This window comes from Enhydra lutris, unplaced genomic scaffold (genome assembly GCF_002288905.1).
Source record: "Enhydra lutris kenyoni isolate GAN:26980312 unplaced genomic scaffold, ASM228890v2 scaffoldscaffold21, whole genome shotgun sequence".
Taxonomy (NCBI): Eukaryota; Metazoa; Chordata; class Mammalia; order Carnivora; family Mustelidae; genus Enhydra; species Enhydra lutris.
Window position 1 is genome coordinate 13,333,701 of NW_019154105.1, and position 13,993 is coordinate 13,347,693.

A 13,993-nucleotide genomic window follows, 5' to 3' on the forward strand; every position below is an offset into this window, starting at 1 on the left:
GATTGAGCACTTTATACAACATCCTGTGCTCATCCACGTGCACTGCTTAATCCCCAACACCTATTGAACCCATCTCTGCACCCCCATCCTCTCTGGTAACCATCAGTTTGTTCTCTATGATTGAGTCTGTTTCTTTGTTTGCCTCCCTTTTTTTCCTCTTTGTTTTATTTCTTAAATTCCACATATGAGTGAAATCATACAGTATTTGTCTTTCTCTGACTTATTTCACTTAGCATAATATTCTCTAGTTCCATCCATGTCATTGCAATGGCAGGATTTCATTCTTTTTTATTTGTTGTTTATTTATACACACGATCTGTAAGGGACTTACACCAAGCATCAAGGACATATGATCCTGCTGCTAAATTTTTTTTCTCCATGGAGAAGGAAACTCATGGTATGCTGAAAACTGTTTGGGGGATTCTTAAATTACTTTTCAAAGTAGGGAATTGCAAAGTTTTCAATGTCACCTTGATTCTTGGAGAAATATATATGGGAGCCTGCTGTAAGTACCACATGGTACCAAATAAGTGCACAGATAAGTCATATAAAATTCATGATTTTTGTTACATTGCTGTTAGCAAATGGGTTAAGTGTCTCAAGAATTCATTTTTCCTCTTATTTGCCTAGGAGAAAGAAGATATAAAAATGTTAGATTCATTTTATTAATACATTTTATTTTTTAATGGTCTTAAAACACTCAAGTAAATTCAATCAATGAAAAATTGCCATTGCTTTTCTTAACTATCTCTTGTCATATTTTAAAAATTAAGCGGGATCCCCCAGAAGAGGAAATACCATTTTGTACTCTAAAATCCTTTCCAGCTGCTATTGAACATACTATACAGTGGGCAAGAGATAAGGTAACAAAGATCTTTATTTTGTTTTTATTTGAAGTAGAAAAGAAGATATTTCCAATTTTTAATCAGACTTCTATTTGTAACTTTTTTTTTTCCTTTATAGTTTGAAAGTTCCTTTTCCCACAAGCCTTCATTGTTTAACAAATTTTGGCAAACTTACTCATCTGCAGAAGAAGTATTACAGGTAAAAATCAATACATTTTAATATAATCCCAACACTGTGTCAGTGTAATCTTATTTGCAAATTGCCTATAAAGAGTTTATTTTACCTCTTCAAAGAAAGTATAGCATCATTATTGTACATAGTAAGTCCATGAGGAATCAAATTAGCAAGTCAGAAATGACCCCCTTTTTAGTTTGTATGAACTGTGCAGAATTGCCAATATTTGACTATGTTTGAGCCACAGAAAAGAAATTCACATGATTCAATCTAAGAAAGATAACATAATAATAAAACAATAAGTAGCTTGTTAAACTCTTTGGAAAAACACTGAGGTGAGTTCCAGTGAAAATTTCATGAGTGGACAGTAATCTCTGAGACTTGAGGACAACTTTAAAGATGTTTTCTTACTTTTCTTTATTCCTGTACTAAACAGGTCAACTTTTTAGTATAAAATGTTATTCATAAGCACTTCTTATATTAAGTACATCTGTAGTACTAACAACTTACAGCCAGCAAGACATGAGGCTAACTTGTCAGATAAGAAACTACCGTTGAAATTTCATGTGCTGTCTTTTCCCATTCTCCCTCCCATAAAAAAGAAAGAAAGAGAGAAAAGAAAAAGGCAGGGACAAGGAGCTCATGGTGAAAAAATTAAAATTATAGGTCATACGAGCTGGCACTTCAAACTTTGGCTTATACTTCCTGGGAATGGTGTGGGTGGTAGGTGGGTGTTCTTTGTTTAATTGGAAATGTATTTATTTGGGTTTCTTTTTTCTCACATTCTAGAAGATACAAACTGGACACAGTTTAGAAGGGTGTTTTCAAGTTATTAAGTTACTTAGCAGAAGACCTAGAAATTGGTCCCAGTGTGTAGAATTAGCAAGATTAAAGTTTGAAAAATATTTTAACCATAAGGTAAGTGTGTGTTATAAAACATTAGGTAAGAGATATGACCTTGGCACGTTTAATTGCTACCAAATTAATGTCATTGGACCAAACATCTGTTCTTTCTTTTGGGAATCTTTTCAGAAATAAGTAGTGAGTTAAGTGAAAACAAGTGCAGGGCACACAACTGATTTCTCTTTGAATGTTAAAAGAATGCACTTAATAATCTCCACCCATCGGTTTGTCAGTCGTACATTTACTTGATCCTTGTCTTTCTTTGTGCAAAATTCGTTTTCAGATAGGGCTTCCCTCTGGAGAATAAGGGATAATTTCATCAGTAGTCTAAAAGAAGTTTGTTGTTCAGAATAAAGCAAGAAACTGAGAAAATAGAGATGTTGAATAAGAAATTTTGTTGGATTTTGCCTTGCCCACCAATACCCAAAATCACATTTTATGTCTGTTTTGTGTCTGTTTCCTCATTTGTAAAATGGGGATAATAAATTAGTACGTAATTCATAAGGTAGTGTAAGGATCAAATAAGTGAATAATACATGCACAGCATTTTGAGCAGAACCTAGCCCATATGTGCTCACTAAATATTAGCTGTTATTCTTATCTCCCATTACTGACAGTTGCTAGAATGTGTTCTCCACTCTCTTGAGTCTCTCCCTCTCTTTAGGCTCTTACCTATTGGAATATAAATTAAGTTCATCTTTTCTAAAAAGTCTTTTGATTACACTTATCCTTGCTTTTCACTTCCTTGTCTCTGCTGCTTAGAAAAGTGGTCTTGGGGGGGGCTTCTGGGTGGCTCAGATGGTTGAGTGTCTGCCTTTGGCTGAGGTCATGATCTTCAGGTCGTGGGATCGAGCCCCACATCAGGCTCCCACCTCAGTGGGGAGTCTGCTTCTCCCTCTCCCCCTGCTTGTGCTCTCTCTCTCAAATGAACAAATAAAATTAAAAGAAAAAAAGAAGTGGAAAAGTGGTCTTAGGGACGCCTGGGTGGCTCAGTTGGTTAGGCGGCTGCCTTCGGCTCAGGTCATGATCCCAGCGTCCTGGATCAAGTCCCACATCGGGCTCCTTGCTCAGCAGGAAGCCTGCTTCTCCCTCTGCCTCTGCCTGTGCTCACTCTCTCTGACCAAAAAAAAAAAAAGAAAAGTGGTCTTATACTTACTGTTGGCTACTTCCTCATCCAGTAAATGCGTCTTCTTTCCTCACTCCTATTCCAATTATTTTTACCGTAATTACCAATGACCCCTTGTTTCAAAATCTAAAGAACTCTTTTTAGTCCTTACCTTTTGTACTTTTTTTTAAGCTTTTGATTATGGAAAAATTCAACCATAGGAAGTAGAAAAAATAGTATAATGAACCCCCACGTAATTTTCACAAATCTGTCACCCAGGTTTAATATTTATCATCTTGTTGATAATCTTGTTTCATCTATATATCCTCCCCAATATACCCTCCCCAGATGGTTTTGAAGCGAATCTCAAATATCATGTATCATTTCAAAATACAGAGAACGGTATATTTTTACTGGTTTCATGTTTGTTTTAAATTAACTCTTTGAAAGGAGCAGAATGGTATGTAAGATACGCCACTGTGTAAAAATTGATAAAATAATGTATATTCATTTTGCTGTAGATACAAAGAAAAGAAACAACTGTAAGTATTGATTAAAAAATAATAGTAGAGGTTATTCCACATATGGAGGGGTGGCGATAACAGGAAAATGGATAGAGAGAGTACAAAGGTAGCTAGAGGCTTCACTGTGTATCTTTTTATGCATTTTGATTTTTTTTTTTTTACCTCAGATAATACTAAGTAGTGATTTTTATAATTGATTGTTTTTTCTTTAGGCTCTTCAGCTTCTTCACTGTTTTCCTCTAGACACACGATTAAAAGATGGCAGTAAGTGTGACCAACTGTTGAGAAGAACGTTTAATATAATTTATTAGTAGGTCCCTATAATGAAAATAATATTTGTATCTTTTGTTAGGTTTGTTTTGGCAATCACCAAAGAGGCCCCCTTCTCCAATAAAATTTGATTTAAATGAGCCTTTGTAAGTATTTGTATCTAGTTTTATATGCCTCCTTTATTGTAAATTTCTTAACTGTCTTATCAGTTTACATTGCAGGGTGAAAACCTCAGGCTCTGGCAATGTTAAATTATTGCACCTGTTACTCTTAAGAGTTAGTATATTAGTCTGGCCAACAAAGCCAGCCACAGTCCTCCTCCCCCACACATACATGAATCTGTTTGTTTAAATGGTAAAATAACTTCATTATTTTTATCTTAAATGAAACCAAAGTATTACCTCTCTGACTTTATCCATAAGCAAAAACCATAAAATGACAACAAATGTTTTCCTATTAAATGAAGCCAATATTTAAGAAACTTTAGTTAAATGGGGGGAATATTGTTACTACTAAATGTCTCCCTAAATTATCTCAAATTAATTTTCAAAGTAGTTAATGTTTAGAGGGACATTTTTATACATTCACACAAACACACACACCCATACTTATATGTTATGTATTCCAATTAAACACTCTCCTTCCTATCAACAAATAACTCCCATTTAGTTTTCTTATGTGATGTTTATGTTAGGCTTCCAGTCACCTTATCCTGACTGCTTCTCCTGTAAAGCTTACCTTACTTGTGTTTTTAAACAAACTTCATTTGCTTAATTTGAACCTAATGTATGTTTTTTAAAACCAGATTTCTAATTTTTTTATGAATTAAAATGAATTTTCTTTCACTAGTCTAATTTTTCTCCTTTTTGCCACTCCTCTCCCCAAGCAGTCACGAACATTTCCTGAATATCTGTACTTAGAAGGATAAATACCTAATGTTTCTTATAGGTTCTATAATTTCTTTGTCTAAGCCGGAAGTTCATTGCCTAACTTTTAAATATTCCTGTAACAAAAGTTCCATGATTACTTTTCTTAAACATCTCAAAGGCTGTAGTTTCTGGTGAATTAAACATCTTTGGAACTGTGCATTCACACTTTGCCTTACTTTTTAATTTCAAAAGGCACTTCAGTTTTCTTCTGAATGCTGCAAAACTATATGCTGCAGTCTATTGCATTCCACTTACAGAAGAGGTAAGATAACCTTAAAGCTCTAGGAAGTGATACAAAACCAGGTAAAAATTCGATGACCTACCAGCTAATTACATCATCAAAATATGTTTTTATGTTACAAGAATCATAATTCTGAAAATGGAATGTGAAGGATTTCATAATAATTTTTAAATATTCCTTAGACATTCTCTTTGTTAACATTTCTTTGATTTATTTAGTGATAATAACATCTTCAGATTTAAAGAAATTTAAAGTGCTCTCCCATATTGACATTTCTTAACCCTTATCCTACCTATTTCCTTAGACATCATCCTTATTGACTGACATCTAAACGGTCTAATACAGTTTTAATTGAGAGGTAGACCTGCATTCGTGATTTTTTCTTACAGATGCAAAATAGAGCCAAAGTAATTGCTATCCTTTTAGATAGGCTGAATGGGGAAGTAAGAACCAGAGCCATAATTAACACTGGCAGTTTTGGACCCAGATAAAAATGCCTACTGTAAATTAATCCTTTTTGGAGTTAATGATAAAATATACTATAACTGTCTGGTTAAAATAGTGCCATTCAGTCTGGTATTCTTTTTGTAAAAAGAATAAAATATTTGTGGCAATTTTGTGATGAGTGTAGGTGACTTCAAAAGCAGTATGTCTGTTTTTCCTAAGCAGCTTAATAATGAATATAGATCTGATAGTCTTGAATTCATCTAGGTTCATCTTGAACCATTTAAATATTTTTCTGCTTCCAAAGGTATGAATTCCATTTACTTACATATTTTATTTATTGAGTGTAACTTTGTTCAGGAAACTTTGTAAAACAATGACAAAATAGTCCCTGATCACAGAGCACTCAGTCTGATACAACCAGCCCTTAAACCACTTTTTTAAAAATCTATGGGAAGAACTAAGATATCAGGTTTGTTGACTAGTAAGTAATTTTTCATATACATCACCCCTGCCTCCCACCCTTTATAAATGGTATTTTATAGAATAAGGGCTAATGTCACAAGTGGATGTGATCTAAATAGTCTGATGGTAAATCATCCAAACAGTTTAGTATGATAAATGACCTTTTTAGGATTTAGCTTTAGAATTCAGAATTTTATAAAATGTTTGTTCATAAAATTACTCTTTAAAAAAACAGGACTTATCAGCAGATGCCCTCTTGAATATTCTTTCTGAAGTAAAGATTCAAGAATTCAAACCTTCTAACAAGGTATGTATAGAAATTTATTCACTCAGCAAAGAGTTACTGAACTTTTACTTGTATCAAGTCCCATTCTAAACCTGGAGAATCCCACATTGAACACAACAGAAGTCTTGTTCTTATGGAAGTTATAGTCTACTGGGCCAGAGGTGGACTATTGAAAAGAAATGCTATTACATAATATTACACTGTGGGCATAGTGGTAAGGACTAAAAATAAAACAAGGAAAAGAAATAAAGAGTGATGGAGCTGGTGTCATTTTATGTTGGGCTAAAGGGGAAAGTCTCTCCAATACAATACCATTTGGGCAGAAGTCTGAAGGACGTGATGGAGTGAGCCATGCTATTATGTGGTGAAATACAAGCAGGAACAAGTTCAGAGAAAGGCCTTGAAAGACTTGGAAGGCCAGGATTTTTCTGAGGGAGAATATGCAAGAAGAGTGGTAGTGAGATAAGTGAGATACTTGGGGTTATGATAAGTACTTAATGTTTTATTGTGAGATAAGCCAGTGTGATTTTAAGCAGAGTACGCAGTCTGGCTTATATTTAAAAGGATGATTGGGGGGCTCAGTCGTTAAGCGTCTGCCTTCGGTTCCGGTCATGATCCCAGAGTACTGGGATCAAGCCCCACGTCAGGCTCCCTGCTCGGTGGGAAGCCTGCTTCTGACTTTCCCACTCCCCCTGCCTGTGTTCCCTCTCTCACTGTATCTCTCCCTATCAAAGAAATAAAATCTTTTTTAAAAAATTTAAAAATAAAATAAGAATAAAAGGATGACTCGCTGTTGCATTAAGAATGATCATACAGGACACAAGAGAGGAAGCTTGGAAAGCTCAGTTACAGGCAAAAGATGGTGGTGTTTTGAATGAAGTAGTAGGTAACAGGTAATTTGTGATAAGGGATTGGATTCTGGTATGTTGTAATAGTCCTGACAGGATTTGAAAGGGATTAGAATTGGATTGTAAGAGAAAAAAAAGATTATTTGCTTAGTTGAAGTAAGACGCATGCTTAAATCCTCCACGTGATGAGGACGGATGAGGATGTGAAGTTAAAGGAAGGAAGTTTGAACAGTGGGGGGAAAAATGTGTGAAATAATTGCTCCGGGGGATGGAAAAGTTACTTACTAGAAGATAGAGTAGAATTTTGAGACAGCAGTGAGAATCCACTTAATGTTAATCCACTTAATGTGTTATACTAAATGTGTCTGGGGAAAAAAGGAATTTAAAAGTCTGGGTGCTGCTTTAGAATAGCTGGAAAATTGTGCTCGCTTCGGCAGCACATATACTAGAATAGCTGGAAAATTGGATAGAACGAAGGTTTGGGTTTTGCTGGGCAAATATATTGGAAGGAAAAAGAGATAAGGAGTATTAATAAAGATAGAACATGAAATTTAGGCAGGATAAATAGGAAAGTTTTAAAATATTAAGTATTTTTCTTGTTCGCATGCTTATTATATGCCTTTTTCATACACTTTAAAAATGATCTACAAAACAACCTTTTGTTGCCCTTACCCTCTAGCTGTATTGAGAAATATGGAATAATGATTGCCTCCCTATAAAATTCAAGCAGAAGCTGGTGTGTGCAGTCTTCCACTTGCACTGTTATTTTAGGGCAAAGGAAAATTTGTAGCTGTTTGATATTGTACAAGTAAATGGGTGTGCTGAATGAAATGTTCATGACTTGTAGCTTATCAAGAATTAAACAGAAAAGTAAACAGAATTCCTATATTAAGGAGTTTCCAATTATGGAATGAATAAACAAAGGGAATAAAAGACAGCATAGGGAATACAGTCAATGTACTGTACTAGCATTGTATGGTGACAGATGGTAACTATACTTGTGAGCATAACATAATTTATGGAGAAATTGAATCACTATGTTGTATACCTGAAAGTAATGTAACATTGTGTATCAACTATATTCAAATATTTTTTTAAAAAGTTTCCTCCCGGGGCGCCTGGGTGGCTCAGTGGGTTAAGGCCTCTGCCTTCGGCTCGGGTCGTGGTCTCGGGGTCCTGGGATCGAGCCCCGCGTCGGGCTCTCTGCTCGGCAGGGAGCCTGCTTCCCTTCCTCTCTCTCTGCCTGCCTCTCTGCCTACTTGTGACCTCTGTCTGTCAAATAAATAAATAAAATCTTTAAGAAAAAAAAAAGTTTCCTACCACATGTTCCTAGTAGAAAGAACTGCTAGCCAGAAGCCAAAGAAAGATGTATGAATAGCTTTACTAATTTTTATTGCTCTTCAGTGTTTTGTGGCTTGAATTGCTTCTTTCTCTATCAGAGTTTTGGGGTAATAAATTAGCCTGAGCAATTTAGCTATGGTTTTAGTTTTAAAATGAATTATGAGTTTTTCACAACTCCCTGAAGCAACTCACACTGAAACTTCAGAGTGTAGCACTGTTAGTTAACAGATGCCAAAAATGTCAACTAGACATTCTGGCAGATAAAAGTTTCTGCTTCCTTGACTCTTTACTATTTCTTAAATACTCATAAGAATACTTAATCTGTAAAAACACAAGTTGAATGTATACCATACAAAGAAATAGTATTTTTGATTAGTGATTATATAATCACTAATCAAAAATACATTTTTAATTAGTGCCCTTGTAGAATGTCAAATAAGTAATTTCTTAAAGATAGGTTACTTAGGGGCACCTGGGTGGCTCAGTGGGTTAAACCCACTGCCTTCGGCCTGGGTCATGATCCCAGAGTCCTAGAATCCAGCCCCACATCTGGCTCTCTGCTCAGCGGGGAGCCTGCTTCCTCCTCTCTCTCTCTGCCTGCCTCTCTGCAGATCACAAGTATGTGATCTCTGTCTGTCAAATAAATAAATAAATAATCTTTAAAAAGATAGGTTACTTAGATGTGCTGCTCTGCGTATGCATCTATATGAAGGAAGACGTATTCTTTAGGAAACAGCTTCTTGTAAGCAATCAATAAATATTTAAAGGATACCCATCATACATATTTGATGGATTTCTTTGGAGATAGAAAACAGCTCTGCACTAGTTAGAGCTATGCAGTTTGGTTTGAGGTCGATTTGTCAGAATTGCAGACTGTTCATTAATATTAACTTCATTCTACTGAGGAATTTTAAAAGAGATCTGTACAAATGCAGATCTTACAAGCTATTCAGTGAATATTTTATTTTACTTTATTTTATTTTTAAAGATTTTATTTATTAATTTGACAGAGACACAGCGAGAGAAGGAACATAAGCAGGGGAAGTGGGAGAGGGAGAAGCAGGCTTCCCTCTCCTTGCAGAGCAAGGAGCCCGATGCGCAGGGCTAGATCCCAGGACCCTGGGATCATGACCTGAGCCAGAGGCAGACACTTAATGACTGAGCCACCCCAGGCGCCCCTCAGTGAATATTTTAACACAAGCAAGTTTGTTTTAAATATATTGAAGTTCTCTCAGTGAACAAGGTAAAGATCCCTCTTCTAATTTACATGTCAGTGTGAGGAGATAGATAATACAACAAATACTTAAATAACATAATATTATTTAACAATGGAAGGTGTAAAATAAATTGGACCATAATGATTAATAATGTGATTAAATTATGGACACCTGGTTGACTCAGTCATTAAGTGTCTGACTCTTAATCTAGTCTCAGGTCTTGATCTCACCATTGTAAGTTGGAGCCCTGTATTAGGCTCCACGCCCTGATTTGGTGATCTCAAAGCCATTGTTTGCAGATCCTTCAATAACTTCATTTTCCTGAATTTTTCTTGTGTATTTCAGTGATTTAAAAACATATGTAAAAAAAAAAATGATGTGGTTAAACTGGATAAAAGGAATGTCTTCTCTGTATGACTGATTTGATAAAACAGATAGGCTAATCAAACTTAGGTACAGGATATGATAACATTAATGAATATCTGTCCATGTATTTAAAGGTTGTTCAGACAGATGAAACTGCAAGGAAACCAGAGCATGTTCCTATTAGCAGTGAAGATGAGAGGAATGCTGTTTTCCAACTAGAAAAGGCTATTTCATCTAATAAAGCTACCTCAAGTAAGGGGAAATCTTTATAAAAATGCTTTGACCTGGAGGGAGTTTTTATTTTCAATAAACTCTATACCCAAAAGCTTTTGGGACTAAATGATAACTATTATAATAATAATGATGTTAGTTGATTTCGTGATCATATGAAAGTCACTGTTCATCTTTAACTGTGACTAAATTCATTATTTTTTTCACCCTTGCCCTACCCTCAATTGCTGAAATGTAAGTCTGCTTTATTGTCATTGTTCTGATTGGTTTAGTCCTTAAGAGTCTACTGTGTGATTCCTTTTTAACTCATGGCCAGCATAATGAGCAAAAAAATGGAGTTCCTGTATAGACTAACACTTAGACCCAGTGAAGTCACTTTAGAATAAAAAACCATAGAGTTCTTCCTGGCTTATTAGTCTCCATAGTACACACAGGGAATACAACTTGACCTGTATACATCCTTGTTAAATGGTTTTAAACCTAAGGAAACCAAACTTGAATTCCTTAAAAACAGCACCATTTGCTCATTTTTAGACCTGCTTACCATCTTTTATTACATAAATCAGCAGTTTCCAGACTTTCGGGATATTTATGCACAAACCAGTAAAATTCAGGAAAAAAGAACCTAGGTTAGCCAACTATTTATTTTGTAAATAAAATATATGTTAATCATTACAATTCTTTAAAAAATTCCATTTCTGACTTTCTCATTTCATAACATATCAAACTATACCTATCTACAGAATGATTTTTGAGAACCACTAATCTAGAAATATTTCAAACAGATACATACTTTTATTAGACTATCTGACCCTGTACTTAGTTATCAGAGGCAGAATGTTTCACACTATGTATTTATGGAATCAACTTTAGAACACTACCCAACGTTAACATTTTTTTTTTCATAAAGAGCTTAATAGCAGATGTGGTACATAGCTTCTTGTGTTCTGTGTTTTAGAAAGAATTTTTTAATATAGAAACTTCTCTGATTTAGTGATTTCAGAACCATCATTTTCATATCCTTCAATAACTTCATTTTCCTGGATTTTTCTAATATATTTCAGTCATTTAAAAACATAAAGGAATATTTAAGAGTAATGAATCCACATTGCTTTTTACCTAATAAAATCTTTACAAATTACTACAAAACTCTATTTTTCTGGTTGTTACGATCAGGTGATCTTCAGATGGCAGTGCTTTCATTTGAAAAAGATGATGATCGTAATGGACACGTAGATTTCATTACAGCTGCATCAAACCTTCGTGCCAAAATGTATAGCATTGAACCAGCTGACCGTTTCAAAACGAAGCGCATAGCTGGTAAAATTATACCTGCTATTGCAACATCTACTGCAGCAGTTTCTGGCCTGGTGAGCTGTTTATTCTCTGAATGGAAATACTTCTTTTTCATTTGTGTCTTACCTGTTTTCCCCATTGTACCAACCTAGCAAGTCCCTTAGAGGTCTTAGAGAAGGAGCTATCCATATTGATCTTAAATTTCAAGAAATTTCTGAAGATTCGGTAATCCACATTTTGAAGCTTTACAGCTACATAGATATTTTAACTTGAAAATTAACCTCTGTCAAGGCAGAGTACAATTTTTCTTATAAGCAATAATCCTCTTAGTCTTTCTTGTATCCTCCATACAAAGCAGATACTATATTTTTCTTGAATAAGATGAACTGCTGTAATGGTTGCTCTCTGATTGTATTGGATTTTAGTTCTTTGCCTTAAAAAATATAATTAGTGATTAATATTTCTTATAATTTAATATTTTCTTAATGATTCAGAATCCTTGGGCTGGCTCTAGCTGTTTTGCTGTACTGTAGTGTTTTACTTGAAGCTGTGTAATTATCTGCCCTTACATTAAGTGATTTTAGACTGTTGTATTTCTTGAATTCTGGTATCTTTCAAAACAGGAAGATTACATGATCAAAATAATTTTTAAAGTAATTTTGCTCACCCCATGTAGAACAGGTGAAAAGTTTGAAAGTATAAAATATGCTAAAAGTGGACAGGTTTATAAGAAATTCCTGTTATTTCAATCCATTAGCTGCTTTTACTCCTTACCAAGAAATGCTTGAGAACAATTTAGAAAAATTAAATAGATGCATTTAAAGTCATGAATAGGTTTGGGCTCCTTATATAATCAAATCACCTTTTATCTAGGTCGCATTGGAGATGATCAAAGTAGCTGGTGACTATCCATTTGAAGCTTACAAAAATTGTTTCCTTAACTTAGCCATTCCAATTATAGTGTTTACAGAGACATCTGAAGTAAAAAGAACAGAAATCAGGTATGTGTGAAGTTCTTTTTCTCTTGCATAATGAAAATGAAATAAAATTTTTACCTTCTTAAAGGAAAAAATTGTAGTTTCACCTCTCCCTTTCATATATATATATAAAGTGATCCTTGCCATCACTTCAAGACTATCACTTCAATCCCATCTTCATGAAGCATCTCTTTTTAATTAATTGACAAAAATTAAATTTAATTAATTAAAATAATTGGTATGCATTAGGTTAGTTTCAAGTGTGCAACACAAATGATTAAGTACCTGTATTATGACATGATCACAGCAGTAAAGCCAGTTAACATCATTACCATACGTAGTTCGCTTTTTTTTTCTTTGTAATAAGTTCTTTTAAGATCTGCTTTCTTAGCATCTTTTAACTGTGCAGTATAGTATTACCAACTATAGTCACCATGCTGCATATTACATACCCATGATTAATTTTCTAAGCTGGAAGCTTGTACTATTTGACTCTCTCCACCCATTTTGCTTATTCCCCAGCCCCACTTCTGGCAACTACCAATCTGTTGTCTGTATCTATGAGCTCAGTTTCAGGGTTTGTTTTTTTTTTAAGATTCCACATACAAGTGAGATCATACAGGTATTTATTTTTTTCTTTTTGACTTATTTCACTTGGCATAATGCTAATGTTGATCCAAATAACAAGATTTCTTCTTTTGTGGCTGAAGTGTGTGTGTGTGTGTGTGTGTGTGTGTGTGTGTGTGTGTGTGTGTGTGTGTGTGACGTTTTCTTTATCCATTCACCTATTGATGGACACTTACGTTGTTTCTGTATCAATATCTTAGCTACTGTAAATAATGCTTCAGTGAACATGGGGTACTGATATGTTTTGGAATTATTGCTTTCATTTTCTTTGGATAAACACCCAGAAGTAGAATTGCTGGATCCTATGGTAATTCTGTTTTTAATATTTTAAGGAACCTCTGTACTGTTGCCAACACTTGTTATTTCTTTACTACTAGCCGTACTAGCAAGTGTGAGGTGATACCTCATATGGTTTTGATTTGCATTTCTCTGATGTTTAGTGATGTTGACACCTTTTTGCGTACCTGTTGGCCATCGTATATCTTCAAGTTCTTTATATATTTTGGATACTCACCCCTTATCAGATACATGATTTTCAAATATTTATTTCCATTCCATAGGTTGCCTTTTTTTTTTTTAAATTCAGACAGTTCATTACTTCTGGCATGGCAGGTAACACGAGCTTCATGTTTGGATCATTTTTTCTTGCTCTCTAAGTCCCATGGGGATAATGCTGTGGAACCAGGTTGATAGTGCACATACAATAGATTTGTGTCACAGCTAAGCAATACTGAGCTTAAGAACACGCCAATTTTATACAAAGACTGCTGGCAAATCTGAGCAGTTGCTGCCCAGGAGACAGGTCTTATCTTTGTTATGTTGCACAGGAATCAAAACTGGCCCCTGACCTTTAGGGAGTTAACTATTTCATCATTTAGGGCTGTTTATTCCGAAAATATCTTT

At 34.8% G+C, this 13,993-nt stretch overlaps 1 protein-coding gene across 3 annotated transcripts in view; it reads left to right on the plus strand.

The window, feature by feature from the left end:
- The window catches only part of LOC111148946 (ubiquitin like modifier activating enzyme 6), an 85,102-nt gene that overhangs the window by 63,975 nt on the left and 7,134 nt on the right, over positions 1 to 13,993 (plus strand). For all 3 annotated transcript variants that reach the window (XM_022505776.1, XM_022505778.1, XM_022505779.1), the window contains 10 exons: positions 774 to 863; positions 964 to 1,044; positions 1,810 to 1,938; positions 3,765 to 3,816; positions 3,905 to 3,968; positions 4,944 to 5,013; positions 6,137 to 6,208; positions 10,094 to 10,211; positions 11,367 to 11,560; positions 12,360 to 12,487. In XM_022505776.1, coding sequence (XP_022361484.1) covers positions 774 to 863; positions 964 to 1,044; positions 1,810 to 1,938; positions 3,765 to 3,816; positions 3,905 to 3,968; positions 4,944 to 5,013; positions 6,137 to 6,208; positions 10,094 to 10,211; positions 11,367 to 11,560; positions 12,360 to 12,487 — 998 coding nt within the window. The remainder of the gene's footprint in view (positions 1 to 773; positions 864 to 963; positions 1,045 to 1,809; positions 1,939 to 3,764; positions 3,817 to 3,904; positions 3,969 to 4,943; positions 5,014 to 6,136; positions 6,209 to 10,093; positions 10,212 to 11,366; positions 11,561 to 12,359; positions 12,488 to 13,993) is intronic.